Source organism: Podarcis vaucheri (genome assembly GCF_965113315.1).
Source record: "Podarcis vaucheri genome assembly, chromosome: 17".
In the NCBI taxonomy this organism is placed as follows: Eukaryota; Metazoa; Chordata; class Lepidosauria; order Squamata; family Lacertidae; genus Podarcis; species Podarcis vaucheri.
The window spans coordinates 420,460-439,584 of NC_138755.1; the positions used below are offsets into that span (position 1 = coordinate 420,460).

Sequence of the window (19,125 nt, forward strand, 5' to 3'; positions counted from 1 at the left end):
ACACGGGGACAAACAGAAGAAGACGCCTTCACCCCGGTATGGCTCCCCTTTATCACATACACAGCCCAACAGGACAGTGACAATAATCCACCAACAGCATACAAATCAATATGGCTAACCTGATCCAAAACACCCACCCACCTCACCCACACACGAAAACAAAGATCACCACAGCCAATCACAAGCAAACAATCACACCCTAGGCCAACCCCAACCTCTCTCACCACCAAAATTTTATTCAGGATTTTCTTGTTTTACAGAAGTGTAGTGCCTCGTATTTTTTTTTTCATGTAACATTTTTACAAATCCATTTCATTTGTTGAGGCATTAGGGGGAGAAGAAAAGAAAAAAGAAAGGGGGGTGGAGAGAGGGAAAATGGATAGGGGTGGGGTCGGGTGGCGGTGTTTCTATTATGTTTAATGTATGTAGAGTTTGGTGTCAGCGTTGCTTGTGTTGTTCACTTGTGTTCCTTTGGTGGTGAGAGAGGTTGGGGTTGGCCTAGGGTGTGATTGTTTGCTTGTGATTGGCTGTGGTGATCTTTGTTTTCGTGTGTGAGTGAGGTGGGTGGGTGTTTTGGATCAGGTTAGATTTGTATGCTGTTGGTGGATTATTGTCATTGTCCTGTTGGGCTGAAGAAGAATCAGACTGGGAGGCCCACCCTGCGGGAAGGGATCAGAGCGGGTGGGAAGCGGGTTTTGAATCTTCAGAGGATGGTGACAGCTCCTTCCGGGGGTTCCCCGCATCGTCGGCCGAAGAAAGGGACGAAGTTGGGTCAACAGGTTCGGCCGGGGGTGGAGGGGGTCCTGGGGGGGAGGTGGATGTCAGGGAACTGACATTGGAGCTAGAGGCGGAGGGAAGGCTCTCAAATGATGCTGGAGAAGGGCCCAGCAGGGAGAGAAGCAGCTCAGCAGATGGGGAAGCAAATCAGCGCAACACCAGGGATAAAGGGGGGCAGATGGGGGAATCGGAGAGAGGGCTCCAGGACTCTTCACCGGACACCAGTGGGGAGAGCACGGGTCCTCCGCTACCCACGCCCTCCCTGCGCAGAAGACTTCCGCGCAGGGAGAGTATGAGGAGACTTGGCGTCAAACAACTTTTATGTTGGAAAAGGTTTAAGAAACGCCCACTGCAAGCGATTCTGCAAGCGACTGAGGCAGCCACAAAGTGAAGGGCTGTCCAGACAGAAAGGTTTAACAAGGCAACACAGCCAGGAGTGGCGGTAACTTACGCACGAGCAACCCATACGCATTACACTATCCAACCATCTCGTCCTCTGACGTCCCCTTCTCCTTGTGCCCTCCATCTTTCCCAACATCAAGGTTTTTTCCAGGGAGTCTTCTCTTCTCATGAGGTGGCCAAAGTATTGGAGTCTCAGCTTCAGGATTTGTCCTTCCATTGAGCACTCAGGGCTGGTTTCCTTAAGAATGGATAAGTTTGATCTTCTTGCAGTCCATGGGACTCTCAAGAGTCTCCTCCAGCACCATAATTCAAAAACACCAATTCTTCGGCGATCAGCCTTCTTTATGGTCCAGCTCTCCCTTCCACATATCACTACTGGGAAAACCATAGCTTTAACTATACGGACCTTTGTTGGCAAGGTGATGTCTCTGCTTTTTAAGATGCTGTCTAGGTTTGTCATTGCTTTTCTCCCAAGGTACATGCATATAATATTCATGTAATAATGATGTGTACAATATGCAAGAACTGTAAAGGACAAGGTCAACATTTTCAGAAAATTCTATCCGTACTGTGAGCAGCTTCCTAGTAGCTTGAAGCATCAGGTAGTACATAAGTCAGAGACGGGGACCTTATGACCGCCCTTCAGATGTTGCTGGATGTTCCGTGTCAGATGTTCTTAGCTCAGAGACAGAAGGGGAGAGGCCAGGAATAGCTAGCCCAAAAACTCGAAGACGCGAAAAGGTCAGTGAGAGGACGGGGAAAGAGCGGAAGTGGAAGGGTTTTTTCCCATGTTGGAAGAAGAGTAAGGGGCGGAGTTTAGACTCGGCAACTGCAAACTTGGAGTCAGACACGGAACATCTGACACGGAACATCTAGCAACTCCCATAAACTGTTACCATTATCCACAATGGCTTGAGGTTAATGGGAGTTAACATCCAAGAATCCCTGTGTTCCCCACCCACGAGTTTGGTAATAATGTAAGTTGCAATCTAAGTGCAGTTTTATTTTTAGGGTTTTTTTAAAACCTCAGAATAGAAATGGATCTGGAATGCAATGAGATGTGTAAAAAAAAAAGGAGATGGACCAGAAATGGAGTGAAATAGTGTGATCTTTCCATTCCTAGTGTCCAGCAGGTGGTAAACTTGCTTTTCTTTTCTGAATTTCTGTACCAGAAGTCCCTAGTGCCCAAAGGGGCAGCCATTTCATTTTCTGTACATTCCTCCTTGAAAAAGAAACTGTGCTGCTGTATCATGAACTACAATTTCCCAAGGGCGTTGGAGGATTGCATTCATGGTACACTGCAGCTGTGAGCTGCTGGCCTGCCAAAAGTACCACCCCAACATGTCATACAAAATGACTGCACCAAACTGGACCTCTTAAGGCAGTTAATTCCGATCAGCTGTTTGCATGTATTGTTCACTTCTTTTCACCAGGTTTCTGTTGTATTCACTCTGTCCTCCTCTAAGACCAGATGCTCCAGCTATCCCATCTTAGTGTGAAGGCTTCTAGTATTAGTGTATAAACACTTCTATACAATGCCTCTCTCCAAAGAACTTGTTCTTTGCTGGAGGCAGCAACCTTGAATAGATTGATTGATCTATTCAATCATTCCCTTTTGTACTGTGAATTTGAAAATGAACCAATCAGTCATCCAATATATTTTTTTCACATGGCAGAAATAAAGGTAAAGGACCCCCTGACAGTTAAGTCCAGTTGCAGACGTCTCTGGGGTTGTGGCGCTCATCTCACTTTACAGGCCGAGGGATCCGGCATTTGTCCGCAGACAGTTTATCTGGGTCATGTGGCCAGGATGACTTAGCCACTTCTAGTGAAACCAGAGCAGCAGATGGAAACGCTGTTTACCTTCCCACTGGAGCAGCACCTATTTATCTACTTGCACTTTTTTTACTTTTTTTCTTTTTTGGCGTGCTTTCGAACTGTTAGGTTGGCAGGAGCTGGGACTGAGCAACGGGAGCTCACCTCGTCGCTCGCAGGGATTCGAACCGCCAACCTTCTGATCGGGAATCCCTGGGCTCAGTGGTTTAGACCACAGTGCCACCCACATCCCTTATGGCAGAAATACATTGGCACAAAAAAGGGGGGATTTCAAGCTGTCAAACACAAATTCATGTTTACTGCAAATACATTTAAAAATAAATTAGCTTGAGAGTTATTTCAGCAGATGCACACACGACCATTTTCTTTGTAAAATACACAGTTAAAACATTCCAATAAAAGGGGGGCTTAATCACACATGTGGCATCACACTGAGTGGAGGAACATGCCTGTCAAATGTATAATATGCCCAGAAGAATTTCTACAATCCAAGATAGTAGGTGAAAAATGTCCACAGAGTGCTAAACTGTCCTTCCCTGATGCCTATGTGAAGGAAGTGAGAGAACATGACATGCTTCTACTGGACTGAAAAATCAAGATAGTGAAATAGATGGTTTTGTCTTTAAGGTACCACAAGACTCATTATTTTTGCTACAACCGAAAAGCAGCATTCAGGGAAGGTAACAGCATGTAAATATTTTTTGATGGCTCAGCTATGTGTACGCTATATGTAAAAAAAGAAGATGCATATATTTCTGTGGACAATGAAATGGAAGAAATACTTGCACAAGTAAATCAATTGCACCAGAATTTAAAATAAAGGATGAGTATGCAAAGGAATGTTGGCATGTTCGCATATCCCTGACTGTAGTCCAGCAGCATCAGAAGTGCTCAGAAGTTTCAACTAGAAAAAGGGAAAACAGCCCGGAGGAAGAGGAGGAAGGCAGTAGGGAGGTTGGAACTGTGCAGATATGCAGGCAGGAGCACCAGGTGGCATCTACTGCACACCTGCACAGCCCCAACCTCTCTGCCAACTTGCCCCTTTCCTTTCCCGTAAATGGTATCAGTGCTACTCACGAGGAGACCAGGTGTGCAGGAACTGAAAAAAGTGGCAGCAAGGAAGTTAGGTGGAGCCAGAGAAGGTGCAAACAGTATCCCATTTCTGAAGGAATTTGGGAAGAGGGCTAGCTCTATTTTGTTGTGACATTCTCCTTGTTGGTTACTGCTATGTAATTTTTATATATATTGGCTGTGAATTTTTTGATTTTTAAAAATTATGTTCATCATTTTTAATTGCTGTTGTTGCCAACTGCTTTCAAAGCCTGCTAAGCAGAAAGCAGAATACAAATATTTTCAAAACATTGAAGTAAATATGTAAAATTACTATATTTGAGTGACACCAGGGGTACCATCTTAAATAAAATAATGATTCACATGGTGTGGTGCATGCACACCATTTGAATGGCAATGTCTATTAGCTTGGGGGGTGGCTGGCCCACTCAGATTTTTTTATGCCCCCCGCAAATAACCCTCAGCTCCTAGGAGGTGGCTCCTGTGAGTGACATCAAGCAGAGGGTTGAAGATTAAATGCTTCCAGTTAAGAAATAGATTCTTTCTTGATGCCAAAAGGCATCAAGAAAGGCATCATACTACCATTGCTGAAATGAACACCAGGTTTGCCTTGTGGTGTCCCTCAGAAAATATATCATGTCTGCTTCCCACTCACTGTCACACACAATAGTACATATGCATTGAATGCCCATGTACAGCTGTTTTGGAACGAGGCTCAGCTAAGTTTCCCAGACCTGTAGGACCAGTTGCATGAGTATTTTGAAGGTGGGTGTAGGCACGGGTCTGGTGGCAGCTGTAAACCCAGTGCTTCCTTTAACAGTTTTTAGAAGTGGAATTGGCTCTAGGTAATGTGGGAAAGGCTAGGCTGTTGCTACAGCCATTAGCTGCCCTATAAGAGCGGGCCATATAGCTCAGCATCAAGGCATCTGCCTTGCATGCCAAAGGGCCCAGATTCAATCCCCAGCATCTCCAGGAAGGACTGGGAGAGACCCCTGTCTGCAACCCTGGAGAGCCTCTGCCAGTCACTGTAAGCAGTACTGAGCTGGATGGGCCCATGCACCTGACAGATTTTGATGTTCCAATGAGATGGCACAAGAAGAACACTTGCAGATGGAATGGACAGCCTACAGCCAGGGACTATAAAACCTGGGCTCTGGGGGACACACTGTTCTGCAAAGATCAGCAGCAATGAAGGCCTTTCTCCTTTCCGTATTCTACCTGCTCATTGTAGGCCATGAGACCAAAGTGTTTGATGCCTGTGAACTGTTTTATCTACTGAGAAGTTATGGAATGGACTCCTCTACATGGACTGGTTTACATCAATGTGAGTTCATGGAGTATACAACTTCCATCCTACTGGTATGATTAACTTAGATGCATTTTGCAGTATGTGATTTCAGTTTCCTCCCGATTCACTGTTCTGAAGAAAGTGTGTGTCATGCATTGTCATGCATATATATATATTGTTTAAAAGTAATTATCCTTATTAACACTTAGGATCCTTTTTCAAATAGTGTGGTGAAATTGGAAACTGGAAACTAATAACCTATAGAACTTGCAAGAACCATGAGAAAGAAATTTGTAATATCATAGCAAAGTCTTAAAAGCCGTTAGAAATGTTGTGGTGTGTACTCCCTATTATTTTACAAGGTTACAACAGGAAATGCAGAATTTTGAATTGCTAGCTCTCAAAACTGTGAATTGTCAACTAGCAAGATTCAAAGGAGGCATCACGACATTTGAAAAGTTTTAGAAGTTGTTAGAAATGTTTATAGTCACCCTGTGAGCCCTTTGAAAGGCAGAATATAAACCAAATAGAATAAAATGATATATACTACTTGCTATTTTATAATGTTACAACAAGAAAGATTGAATGAGCCACATATGTTAAGGCAGAATTGTTAATATCAATTATTTTAAAGCTTTTAAACTGAATCTGGAGCTGAAATTGGAGTTATTTTTAAAATCCCATCCTATATCAATGTTTTGGAGCTCCTTTTATTATTTAAAATATATTCCACATTTCTGATTTTTATACCGTGCTTCTATAACCAGTTGTCTGTTTGGCTACATTTGCAAGTAACTTGACTACCAACTACTTTACAAGTGAAGGCGACCATCCATACTATGGATTATTCCGACTGAATGGTGCCAAATGGTGCAGTAATGGGAAGCAAGCCTCGAAGAACAAATGCAACATTGCCTGCGATAGTAAGTGACTCCTTATAAACCTTTGCCATGTGTGACTCAAGATCACCAGGTTATTCCTTATTATTAAGAAGTGTTAAAGGCTTAAGCTAGTTGGAATGTAATCAGAATGGACCCTATGGGAGGAATTTAACATAGTGCAATTGTTCCATCAGTGCATGCATTTCAGCTTGCCAGGAGGAATGATTCCCCTTCTCCTAACCTCATGCATTGTCCTGGGGTTTCTCTTGATCTCTTCAAGCCAATTCGGGAGCACACAGGGGGGAGCTGGTTGTGCTGGTGGGACTCATTAGCTTTTGTTGTTGTTGTTGTTTAGTTGTTTAGTCTTGTCCGACTCTTCATGACCCCATGGACCAGAGCACGCCAGGCACTCCTGTCTTCCACTGCCTCCCGCAATTTGGTCAGACTCATGTTTGTAGCTTCAAGAACACTGTCCGACCATCTCGTCCTCTGTCGTCCCCTTCTTTCCCAGCATCAGGGTCTTTTCCAGGGAGTCTTCTCTTCCCATGAGGTGGCCAAAGTATTGGAGTCTCAGCTTCAGGATCTGTCCTTCCAGTGAGCACTCAGGGTTGATTTCCTTCAGAATGGAGAGATTTGATCTTCTTGCAGTCCATTGGACTCTCAAGAGTCTCCTCCAGCACCATAATTCAAAAGCATCAATTTTTCGGTGATCAGCCTTCTTTATGATCCAGCTCTCACTTCCATACATCACTACTGGGAAAACCATGGCTTTAACTATACGGACCTTTGTTGGCAAGGTGATGTCTCTGCTTTTTAAGATGCTGTCTAGGTTTGCCATCGCCTTTCTCCCAAGGAGCAGGCATCTATTAATTTTTTGACTGCTGTCACCCTCTGCAGTGATCATGGAGCCCAAGAAAGTAAAATCTTTCACTGCTTCCATTTCTTCCCCTTCTATTTGCCAGGAGGTGATGGGCCCAGTGGCCATGATCTTCGTTTTTTTGATGTTGAGCTTCAGACCATATTTTGCGCTCTCCTCTTTCACCCTCATTAAAAGGTTCTTTAATTCCTCCTCACTTTCTGCCATCAAGGCTGTGTCATCTGCATATCTGAGGTTGTTGATATTTCTTCCAGTGATCTTAATTCCGGCTTGGGATTCATCCAGCCTATCTTTTCGCATGATGAATTCTGCATATAAGTTAAATAAGCAGGGAGACAATATACAGCCTTGCCGTACTCTTTTCCCAATTTTGAACCAATCAGTTGTTCCATACCCAGTTCTAACTGTAGCTTCTTGTCCCACATAGAGATTTCTCAGGAGACAGATTAGCTTTACTAACTAGCTTTACTAATACTATTTTAATAATATTTATACCCCACCCACTCTGGGCGGCTTCCAATGCATATAAAAACACAATCAAACATCAAACAAAAAAAACTTCCCAATACAGGGCTGCCTTCAGATGTCTTCTAAAAGTTGTATAATTATTTATCTCTTTGACATCTGGCAGGTGCCACTACCAAGAAGGCCCTCTGCCTGGTTCCCTTTAACATCACTTCCCATAGTTAGGGAACCGCCAAAAGACTTCCGTGTCTGGGCTGAACGTGGGGGTTGGAGACGCTCCTTCGGGTATACAGGGCAACACTGTTGAGGGCTTTAAAGTTCAGTACCAGCACTTTGAATTGTGCTCTGAAACGTGAGCCAGTGAAGACCCTTTAGCTGCCAAATTTTGGATTGGTTTTAGTTTCCAAGTCACCTTCAGATGTAGCCTTACAGAAGTCCAAGTGGGAGCATGGACCACTCTGGCAAGACAGTCTGCGGGCGGGTAGGGTCTTAGCCCCCATTCACCCCCTATCCCCTCAAAATAGTACTTGCCAGGATTCAGCCTCAATCTGTTAACCTCCAACCACCTCCAGACACTCACAGCCAGTTGAAATTAATTAATATGACTAAGTTAGGTCCATTAATTCCAGTTCCCCATGATCCTTCCTTCCTTCCCCTCTCTTTGTGTGGAAGGCTTTCAGACTCCTTTATCATCTGGGTGGCTCTTCCTTTTTCTTTCATATGTTATTTTATTAGTTTCCCTATATTAATCCAATTATACAAATTATACAAATACCAATTGATTCCAAATTAATTCCAATTAATTCCAAATTATGTAATGCGATTTAATCAATCAATCAATCAATCTTTATTACGGTCCAGAGACCCAACAAATTGTTACAAAGCAATGCACAATTCAGACAGGCGATCTGGTTGCGACATCTGTCACCCCATTGATCGCCAGGGTTGATTCAGCTGATCTGGCTGGCTAGGCAGGTGTCCCCTTCCTCCCTCACCGCTCCATGTGTGTCCCTTCCGAAGCTGCGCACTCGGTGGAAGAGGACGACCATCCCAGATAGAAGGAGTGTACCGATCTTCGGTCAAGGGTATATGATAGCTGTGCTCCTCTGCTAGAACCTCCAAACTAGCTCAATTTAATTAAAGTGGTTTGCCGCGCTCCATAGTGCATTATATTACTGCGATTCATATTCTTATTAGCTTCTAATTACATTCCAATTGATATTATAATCACTTAGATAGCAGCTGCATTCTTAAAGATTTCTGTTCAGGTTATTATGTTATTTAACTTTTCAAAGAATTTCAAGTGAGGAGCTCTGACTTTTTTCTTTTCAGTCAGCATGTGCCAGTCTAATATGTCCAACTGTTCGTACCCTTGGCTTTGTTTGCTGCCCCGTCTTTGAGGTTCATCTGCTGCTCTTGGGTGGAGCTATAATCCCAGAGTTTCTCAAGGTTTCTCAGTTTAGCTCCATCCCACAATGCTCCAATACTGCTTGGCTTCTCCAGACAAACAACAGTCTACAGCAGTCTACTCCTTCCCGCTGATCAGTCTTGAAGCTTTGCCATTTCCTCCTCAGCCTGTTTCAAGCATAGCCGCAGGTAGTCTGGCAGCTCTTTCCTTTTGATTCACCACCATCCTTAAAGCCTCTGTTTGTCCACAGCCACCAAATTCCTTTCATCTTTATGACTGCATTTTCTGGCCAATGTCCTTCCTCTAAGGCTGTATCTCAACTCCTCTTGGTCTCTTGGTCTCTTTTTTCCCCATTGTTTTTGAGGGGTGGGTGGGGATCAGCTCTGATTTCACAAGATGATCCATTCAAACAATAGAACTCCCCCTACTTCCATCACTTTAAACCACACACAGCTTCAGCTGTTCTTTTAATCTCAATATTACTCCATACAATAATCCATCCTCACTTGTATATCTTTAAAACTTGCATTTGATGGCGTCTCCTCTGGTGTATGCCTTACTTTATGCCAATTAAAATCCAATTAATAGGAGAACCTCTGCTTCCAAATAGCAGCATGGGGGTTTGCGTCAGGCGAAAAGCTTTTGCATCCAGTGCCTCAGTCTGCCCCCATATTGCATGCAGGAGTAGCAGGCATCAAGGTGATCTGTGGGTGAAGTCTGTTCCTCCCATGCCCTGGGCTTTCCATGCCCTGGGAATTTTTTCAAAGAGGGCCAGATTTGATGACGTGAAGGGCCCCAACCTTTGAAGTTGTTGAGCTTTTTTTAGGGTTGGAGTTTTTGAGGTTTTTTACAATTTTACCCCAGGAAATAAACTGCCACAGGGGCCAGATTAAACCAACCAGCAGGCTGGATTAGGCCCCCGAAACGGACTTTGGACATGCCTGATTTTAACCCCTTTCATTCCCTTCTTCTTCATCTGCAGTGTTGAGAGAGCCTCCTCCATTTGGGCAGACAGGAACTTTCCCTAAAGGGGACTTGATTAAGAGTTTCCCACAGGCCTCTGGTTGGCCACTGTGAAGATGGGCCATTGGCCTGATCCAGCAGGCTTGTCTTATGTTCTTATGGACTGGCCATATCCATGCACGCACCAGGAAATGAATTAGAGGGAGAACATGCTGTCTCACTGCCAGTTTAAACTGGAGAATTGTTAATCAGATTCACACTTGGCATTTGTGACTGTTGTGCCCACATACTAGGCTTGAAACATAATACTATGAAGAGATATTTGGAAAGAACAAATAAGCTTATTCATATCTTTTATAGATGCTCAAAGTAGTTTCTTACTTCAAATATTTATCATCCTTTGCAAAATTGCAGTTGCTTTGGCAGCAGAGGAACAATCCTATAAGATACACCAGGATGAGCACAGTTAGGAGCCAATGGATATGGATCTCTGGCAGAGCTGGGAAATTCCCAGTGCAGCTGGGCTCCCTGTCCTTGGCCCAGCTGGAGATACTACAGCATATTTTCCACAGCCACGATGCAGCCAGCTTAGCCAAATTTGGCAGATCTTAAGACAGAGTAAGCCCTGAAAAAGGGGCATTCTGGGGATGTGGTGGGGGCAGGACCAGAGGGGACTTTAGCTGAATCCTAAGCCTGTTCAGCACTACCATGGGACCTGGCAACTTGGTGTTAGTTAAGGTGGCGGGAAGGGTGATGTAGTGTAACTCTAAAGTCTGTTTTGAAGGCTTGTTTCTCCTCTGCCAGGCTTAGGCTGGCTCAGCAAGCGGTAGCCCTGCTCCTGATTCAGATGGTTCAGCATGACTCTTAATCTCAGGGTTTTGGGTTCTAGCCCCACTTTGGGCAAAAGATTTTGCAGGTGGTTGGACTAGATGACCCTCGTGGTCTCTTCCAACCCTACAATTCTATAATTACCTAGAGTTTAGATCTGATACTTTACACCAGCTTGCTTAACATCAGCTTCTTACATGTAGAATTGCTCCCTTAAACATATATATTGCAACACGAAAGAGTTATATTCATATTTGCTATGTAGCATTACCACCTATCACATCCAACAGTTCCTCAAACATGGAAAGCTAACTGGAAAGAGTAAAGGTGGTTGCTTTAAGTTAAGGTAAAAGCTCACATTCCACATATACACAGCCTCCAGAATCAAATATCCAGGAAGTCTACCTGGACCAGGATTTGTTTTTCCTTGACTTGCTTTTATTAACATCCTCCACAGAGTTCCTAGATGAGGATATTAAAGATGACACCGAGTGTGTGAAGAAAGTTATTGGAGACAAGGAGATAGTCAGTTCAAAACAGTTCTCTGAATGGTGAGTAATTGCATCAGCTTCCCTGCATGTAATAATGTTTTAATAAGAAAAAACCAAGGAGCTAAAAAGTACCTGAAGTCCTGCTGTCTGAAGTCCCACACCCCAGCTCAGCTGGAGATACATTGCTGTAAGTCATCCACCCTGATTCAGACACCTCAGCCAAGGTTTCACCCCCTGAGCTGAAACAGGCTGAGTACCAAAACAGGGTGAGTACCAAAAAAGAGTGAGGTAGGTTGTCATGCCCACGTTATATAACTCGTCTTCCAAGGAGGATGTGGCCAAAGATGCTCTCAAGCTCTCAGAAACTGGCAGCACTCAGAAACAGCCCAAAGCAACAGTTGAGGAGGTGTCAGGACTCTTGGAAGAGATTGGCGATGGTTCCTAGTTGCAGAGAGGTTGCTCTGTCAGGGCCAGTCCAATATATATTGGCACCTGAGGTGAACCACAAATTGACGCTCCCCTCCCTGGCTCTGAAGAAGGGGTAAGTGAAGATCTACATCAAGAACAAGGGGAAAATAAAGATTTACCTTGGGATCTGCTGCCCTTGTGGACCCTGCTGCCTGAGGTGATCTCCTCACTTTGCCTCATGCCTCTCTGGAGTGGAAACAGAACAACCCCTGAGTCCCTGGGAGCAATGGTGGTTCAAGAGGCAGGCTGAGACTATCTTACTCAAGAGAAGTGCTCAGATGCAGTGGTGGACTCCTCATGAGTAAAGGGCTACTCTGAGTAGGGCCTCCTCACAATGAGGGTTTTCTGCATCAACCTGGGCTTTAGCTGAGCTCTGCAATGAGGTTCCGGCCTGGGGGTCCCTTCCAATTCTACAGTGCTACGATTCTATGTCTCAGTATGAGGCTGCAAGAGCAGCTGAAGCAACATCTTCTGACTGTCTCTGTGTGCCCAGATTGTGGACTGCATCCTGTGTTCTTGCCCAACCCGCTAGCTATGTGCCTAATCCCACAAGCTGTGGATTGCAGCTTGTGGGTCTTGCTGTGGATCCTGGTGAGCCTGATACTTACCACTATTTCAAATTTCATTCAGCACAGGCATGTGACCTAGCAACCCAGCAGGACTTAGCCTTTGGCCATCTCAGCTGGCAGAAGCCCCACTCCTGAATGGAAATGTAGCAATTAGTGTTACCTGGTAATCAGGGGCACCAACTATAGGGGGCTTTGGGTGCCCGAGCACTCACAAAAAGTTTGTTGTGGGTGCTTGGCACCCACACCACAGGGCTCCAACCACAACTTCCGGTGCCTCGCAAATCACCAGAAGTCATGTCTTGCGAGACCTGTGGGATGTTTTCAGAGGTCTTTCGAACTCTTGGAACCTGACTTCCGGTGGCACTGGAGGTCAGGTTCCGAGGCCGGGACACACGCGTTACATCACATCTATAACCTGAGGCCCTGCTGTTAATGGTTTGTTGACTGTTATAAACATTTGATTGACTGACGTGACATGAAGATTGCAGGTAAATACTACTACTACTACTACTACTAATAATAATAATAATAATAATACACTGCCCATCTGGCTGGGTTTCCCCAGCCACTCTGTGTGGCTTCCAGAAAAATACAAAAAAGGTAAAAAATTTAAAAACTTCCTGATACAGAGCTGCCTTCAGATGTCTTCTAAAAGTTGTGTAGTTCTTTACCTCCTTGACATCTGATGGGAGGGCGTTCCACGGGGTGGGTGCAACTACCCTCTGCCTGGTTCCCTGTAACTTTGCTTCTCGCAATGAGGGAACCGCCAAAAGACCCTCGGAGGAGGACCTAGGCTAAGTGATGGGGGTGGAGATGCTCCTTCAGGTATACAGGGCCAAGGCCATTTAGAGCTTTAAAGGTCAGCACCAACACTTCAAATTGTGCTTGGAAACGTAATGGGAGCCAGTGAAGATCCTTTAGGACTGGTGCAATATGGTCGCAGTGGTCACTCCCAGTCACCAGTTGCCCCATTCTGGATTAGTTGTAGTTTCCAAGTCCCCTTCCAAGGTAACCCCACATAGAGCACATTGGAGTAGTCCAAGCGGGAGATAACCAGAACATGCACTACTCTGTCAAGACAGGGTGTAGGCAGGGAGGGTCTCAGCCAGGGTACCAGATGGAGTTGGTAGACAGCTGCCCTGGACACAGAATTGACCTGTGCCTCCATGGACAGCTGCGAGTCCAAAATGACTGGTCGCACCTGGTCCTTTAGGGGCACAGTTACTCCATTCAGGACTAGAGTGAAGGTCACTCACACAGGACCTTCACTGCCTTCACTGGTTCCGATTTAAAGGAGAGGTAGAGCTAGGTTTCATCTGTGTGACACCCAGATGAACACCCAGCCCAACCCCCCTGTTGATCTCTCCCAGTTTCTCTGAGATAGGGATGAACATAACTTTCTTGAACCAAATAAAAAAATTTAAAAATTGTCCAGTGGCACCTTAAAGACCAACTATGTTTGTTCTGGGTATCTTTCGTGTGCATGCACACTTCTTCAGATATTAATAATAATAATAATAATAATAATAATAATAATAATAATAATTAATTTTGACTGTGTCAGTCCAACACGGCTACCTACCTGTTTCTTGAACCAGTTATCTAGGGTGGACCATGACGTGTCTTTCCAGCCCTGAGTGATTACTGGCTGACAAGGAGAAATACAATAAACTGTTTACATATAAGCACTGTGTTACTTTTATCAAAAGTTTAGGATTCAGAGAAGCAAACTTGATATGATTGTACAAATGGTTTTATCAAGAGTCTGTGTTTTTTTGAGAATGTACATGTGTACATGTTCACAAAAAGAATCTTAATGTGTTGCTCACCAGCTCTTTCTCTTCACCACCCCTTGCGCTTTTAGGCCACTCTATGAGAAGCACTGTGGTGTGGAAGCAATCACCATAATTGCTTTACGGTGTGTAATGTTTTTCCCAATGAGTGAATGGTTCCAACAACTGCTGAAGAAAAAGAAAGAGAACACATTACACATAAAGGTTCATAAATGATGGTCAATACATCTTGTTTTCATATTTTTTTTTAAATCAGTTACAGTTGATGATTACAGTAGACCAATTGTAAAATGTTAGGTCTTTAACAGACACTGAAACATTCATAGAATTGAGGATCATCTGCAGTGCAGGTATATGCAGATGTCCCATATAGAGATCAAACCTGTAACTTTGGCATTATCAGCACCATACCAGCTGAGGTATCCAGACTGATAACTTTTGATTCTTGGTCACTTCTTGTATTTTTATGTTACAATTCTTTATTCATAAACTTGTCATAGAACAATAATTTTGTTTCCAATATTTTGTTGCTAAGATCACAGCCATTATTCCCCTCACAGTTTTGCTCAGAATCCACCTGCTATATTGTGTGCTTATAATTTTCCCGGCATCACTTAGAACAGGGATGAGGGATCTATGGTTCTCCAGATGTTTGGGGGGCTATAGCTCCCATCATCCCTGATGACTGGCCATGATTGCTGGGGCTGATTGCAGTCCCACAACATCTGGAGGGCCATAGGTTCCCCACCCTTGCATGAAAACAGATGAAAAATCCGTGAAGATACTGTCAATCAACTGGGGATTCTGGACAAGTTTCAAAGACCCTGTAATTAATATATAGATCATGATGTAATAAAATTTGTTATTTGTTATTTATACCCCGTCCATCTTAGAATCATAGAATCATAGAATCATAGAATCATAGAGTAGGAAGAGACCACAAGGGCCATCGAGTCCAACCCCCTGCCAAGCAGGAAACACCATCAGAGCACAACATATGGTTGTCAAGCCTCTGCTTAAAGACCTCCAAAGAAGGAGACTCCACCACACTCCTTGGCAGCAAATCCCACTGTCGAACAGCTCTTACTGTCAGGAAGTTCTTCCTAATGTTTAGGTGGAATCTTCTTTCTTGTAGTTTGGATCCATTGCTCCGTGTCCGCTTCTCTGGAGCAGCAGAAAACAACCTTTCTCCCTCCTCTATGTGACATCCTTTTATATATTTGAACATGGCTATCATATCACCCCTTAACCTCCTCTTCTCCAGGCTAAACATGCCCAGCTCCCTTAGCCGTTCCTCATAAGACATCGTTTCCAGGCCTTTCCCCAGCCACTCTGGGTGGCTTACAGCATTAAAAACCTCCTGGTACTAAAGTGTTTATCACCATGGCTAGATCTACTTAGAAGAGGCTTAGCTGGGACATCCAAGGCACTTTTGGACCTGGCCATTATCTAGATATCAGTGTTCAAAGCCAGGTCGAGGAGAATCCCCAGATGCCAGCCTTCACAAGGCAAAGAACATTTGTTTCCCCACTTGCCGCCCACAGAATGGCTTCTAGGTACAACTATGTTTAGATTATATCAGATCTCTTCAGCCAAAATTACTATTTGGGGGAACATGGTGTCCCAAAATTCTTCCCACCTCAAAAGGCTGAAATGCATCTCCACAGGAACCTATGTCTTGTGTCATTCTTGAAAAATCCAAATTTGACCTTGAGAATTGATGCTTTTGAATTATGGTGCTGGAGGAGACTCTTGAGAGTCCCATGGACTGCAAGAAGATCAAACGCATCCATTCTGAAGGAAATCAGCCCTGAGTGCTCACTGGAAGGACAGATCCTGAAGCTGAGGCTCCAAGACTTTGGCCACCTCACAAGAAGAGAAGACTCCCTAGAAAAAACTCAGATGTTGGGAAAGATGGAGGGCACAAGGAGAAGGGGACAACAGAGGACGAGATGGTTGGACAGTGTTCAAGCTACCAGCATGAGTTTGACCAAACTGTGGGAGGCAGTGGAAGACAGGAGTGCCTGGCGTGCTCTGGTCCAGGGGGTCACGAAGAGTCGGAAACGACTAAACGATTAAACAACAACAACATCATCCTCTTTTGCCTCTTTTGAATTGGTTATCATGACAACAAAATAGAATTGGCTAGCATAACAACAAAAACTAGAGACCAGGGTGTCAGAGGCTGCCTCAGGTCTCAGCTCACAAAAGACCAACGCCAAGCTCTTCTTATATACAAGGATGTTTATTGCAGTTCATTATTGGTTCCACAACCGAGGCGCGCAGCCCCGAGTCTCTAACGTCAGACATTTGAAGTCCCCTCTGAATCGGTCCCGCCTCTACACCAACTTAAGAGGCTTGTGCTAGACCACCTCTTCCTGTCTTTCCTTTTCCGCAGGGTCTTTCTGCCCCCCTGGGTTCCTGCCCTCCTGCTCTCTCCTGAAGCGGATTCCTCAGATGCCTGTTCCCCCCTCCTTCGTGCTTTGGGGCTGGGCTCCTCCTCCGGGCTTTCTCCATTTCCGCGCGCCTCCACATTTGAACTTGGCGCGCGCTCGCTACCCCTGACCTTCCTTTTGACACTTACACTACTCCCTGTACTACTCTCCGCCTCTTCCGGCAGGACGTTCCCCCCGATCTCCTTCCCCTGTCTCTTTCCTGCTCCGCTCCGTGTGTCACACTGGGAACCCCCCTCTCTTCCCTTCGTTCCTGCTGGGAAGCCGGCCCCGATCTCCCACTCCCGCTCGGGGTTTCCCTGCTGCTTCCCTGCTCCTGGCAGGTCCCCCCTGTGACCCCCCTTGTCCTGACTAGGGGCGCCCCCTCCTGAGAATCCTCCGATTCACTTGAGAGACTCATGGAAGATCTCAAGTCATTGTCATCCTCTTCCTCACTGTCCTGGGATTCTTCCTCGTCGCTCTCCGTCTCCTCCCTCACCTGTGCCTCTGTCTCTGAACCCCTGACACAGGGAGAAACAGCTGAGGGAGGAATCAGAACCATTTACAGATTATCTAAAAAGGTATTGTTATCCAGGGCCAGATGAACTGCATCCAAGAGTATTAAAAGAACTGGCAGATGTGATCTCAGAACCACTGGCAGTCATCTTTGAGAATTCCTGGAGAACAGGCGAAGTCCCGGCAGACTGGAGGAGGGCAAATGTTGTCCCTATTTTCAAAAAGGGGAAAAGAGAGGACCCAAATAATTACCGCCCAGTCAGTCTGACATCAATAGCAGGGAAGATTCTGGAGCAGATCATTAAGCAAACAGTCTGTGAGCACCTAGAAAGGAATGCTGTGATCACCAATAGTCAGCATGGATTTCTGAAAAATAAGTCATGTCAGACTAACCTGATCTCGTTTTTTGACAGAATTACAAGCCTGGTAGATGAAGGGAACGCAGTGGATGTAGCCTACCTTGATTTCAGCAAGGCATTTGACAAGGTGCCCCATGATATTCTTGTAAAGAAGCTGGTAAAATGCGGTCTTGACTATGCTACCACTCAGTGGATTTGTAACTGGCTGACTGACCGAACCCAAAGGGTGCTCATCAATGGTTCCTCTTCATCCTGGAGAAGAGTGACTAGTGGGGTGCCACAGGGTTCTGTCTTGGGCCCGGTCTTATTCAACATCTTTATCAACGACTTGGATGATGGACTCAAGGGCATCCTGATCAAATTTGCAGATGACACCTGTCAGGGGTTCAGGAGCAGAGACGCAGAGAAGGGAGGAAGCAGAGAGCGAGGGGGAGGAATCCGAAGGGAAAATGAGTGATGATGACGACCCGAGATCTCCAAGCCTAAGCAGTGAGTCAGAGGACTCCCAAAAGGGAGCCCCAGTGAGCAGAGCAAGGGGGGGATCCGGGGGGACACCCCAGGAGGAAGGGAACAGAGGAGATTCAGAGAGCAGCAGCTGGAAGTCGGGACCCACGCTCATAACTGAGGGCGGCAGCAGCTGGAAGTCGGGACCCACGCTCAAGACTGAGAGCAGCAGGGAGGAAGGTAGCCAGGCATCGGGTTCCGGAGGCTGTCAGCAGGAGGGAGGGCACGAGTCAGGGGTGGTCACGCCCTCCTCAGAGAGCGAGGCAACGGTTAAGAGGAAAGTAGAGAGTTGGGCGCGCGCGCCAAGTTCAAATGCAGCGGAAGCTGGAGCAGTAAGCAGCCCGGAGAGTGAGCCAGGTCCTAAAGCCCGCCGCAAGGAGGCAGAAGGATCAGGGGGGTCAGCGTCAGAGGAGAGTAGAAGGGAGGAGGCCCAGGGGGGCAGAAGGACCCAGAGACGTAGGGAGAGGCGAAGGAGGTGGAGCAAGGCTAGGGTATTAAGCTGGTGTGCAAGAGGCGGGGACTCAGACGGGTCTTCGCCGACCTAGGGCAGAAGGTGTAGAGCTGCACGCTGCAGTTCGGAAATGAAACCTGTAACTTAATAAAGACTCTTATAAAGTGAACGCTGGCGGACTTGGTCCTATGTGAGCTGGGACTGGGTGGCAGCTCTGACAGTAAGACCCGTCTCATAAAAGCTTCGGACACCTGATATCTCGCAGCGGAGAGAGAGGCAGCTGGAGGAGGGGATCGGTGTTTGGGAGCAAGCTCACGACGGTTAGCAGAGATGACGGAAGCAGAGAAAGTTGCAGCGCTGCAACAGGCAGTTACCCAATTGAACGCGGAGGTACTGGCATCCAAGAAGAGGGAGGAGGATGCGGCAGCCGCCTACAGAGATCTCCATGCCAGGTTTGAAGCATGGGTTAAACACGGGCAGCCAGGACCCAGACCGGAGGGGGTTGGGTTGGCACGGAGAGCAGGAGGGCTTGTGGCTCACTTCGATGGGAATTTACAACAGTACCCCAATTTTCGAGCAGACGTAATGTGCGCACTGCAACTGCTGGCAAAAGACTTTAGAGATGAGGAAGAGAAAGTGGGGTTCATACTATCCCATTTGCATGGGGATGCTAAAGCGTGGCTACGCAATTTGTGGAGGGATAAAGATCCGGCGCTTCAGAATGCAGATGCCTTTATCAAAGCGAT

At 45.8% G+C, this 19,125-nt stretch overlaps 1 protein-coding gene across 2 annotated transcripts; it reads left to right on the forward strand.

Moving 5' to 3' along the window:
* The first annotated feature begins 1,259 nt into the window (after positions 1–1,259).
* Positions 1,260–14,625, forward strand: LOC309522546 (lysozyme C, milk isozyme-like). Of its 2 annotated transcripts, XM_082205918.1 has the most exons (5): positions 1,260–2,156; positions 5,318–5,410; positions 6,142–6,297; positions 11,254–11,347; positions 14,189–14,625. In XM_082205918.1, the coding sequence occupies exons 2-5, from the start codon at positions 5,377–5,379 to the stop codon at positions 14,331–14,333; spliced, it is 429 nt and encodes a 142-aa protein (XP_082062044.1). In that variant the 5' UTR covers positions 1,260–2,156; positions 5,318–5,376; the 3' UTR covers positions 14,334–14,625. The 2 variants fall into 2 exon arrangements, with proteins under 2 accessions (XP_082062044.1, XP_082062043.1); XM_082205917.1 differs by lacking the exon at positions 1,260–2,156 and having other exon boundaries at positions 2,203–5,410.
* The last annotated feature ends 4,500 nt before the right edge of the window (positions 14,626–19,125 follow it).

Bases quoted from the DNA above. Each gene is read 5' to 3' on its own strand.
- LOC309522546 (XM_082205917.1), top strand. From the start codon at position 5,275: ATGAAGGCCTTTCTCCTTTCCGTATTCTACCTGCTCATTGTAGGCCAT. The intron at 6,298-11,253 runs GTAAGTGACTCC...CATCCTCCACAG, and splicing joins ATGCAACATTGCCTGCGATA to AGTTCCTAGATGAGGATATT. The intron at 11,348-14,188 runs GTGAGTAATTGC...TTGCGCTTTTAG, and splicing joins TCAAAACAGTTCTCTGAATG to GCCACTCTATGAGAAGCACT.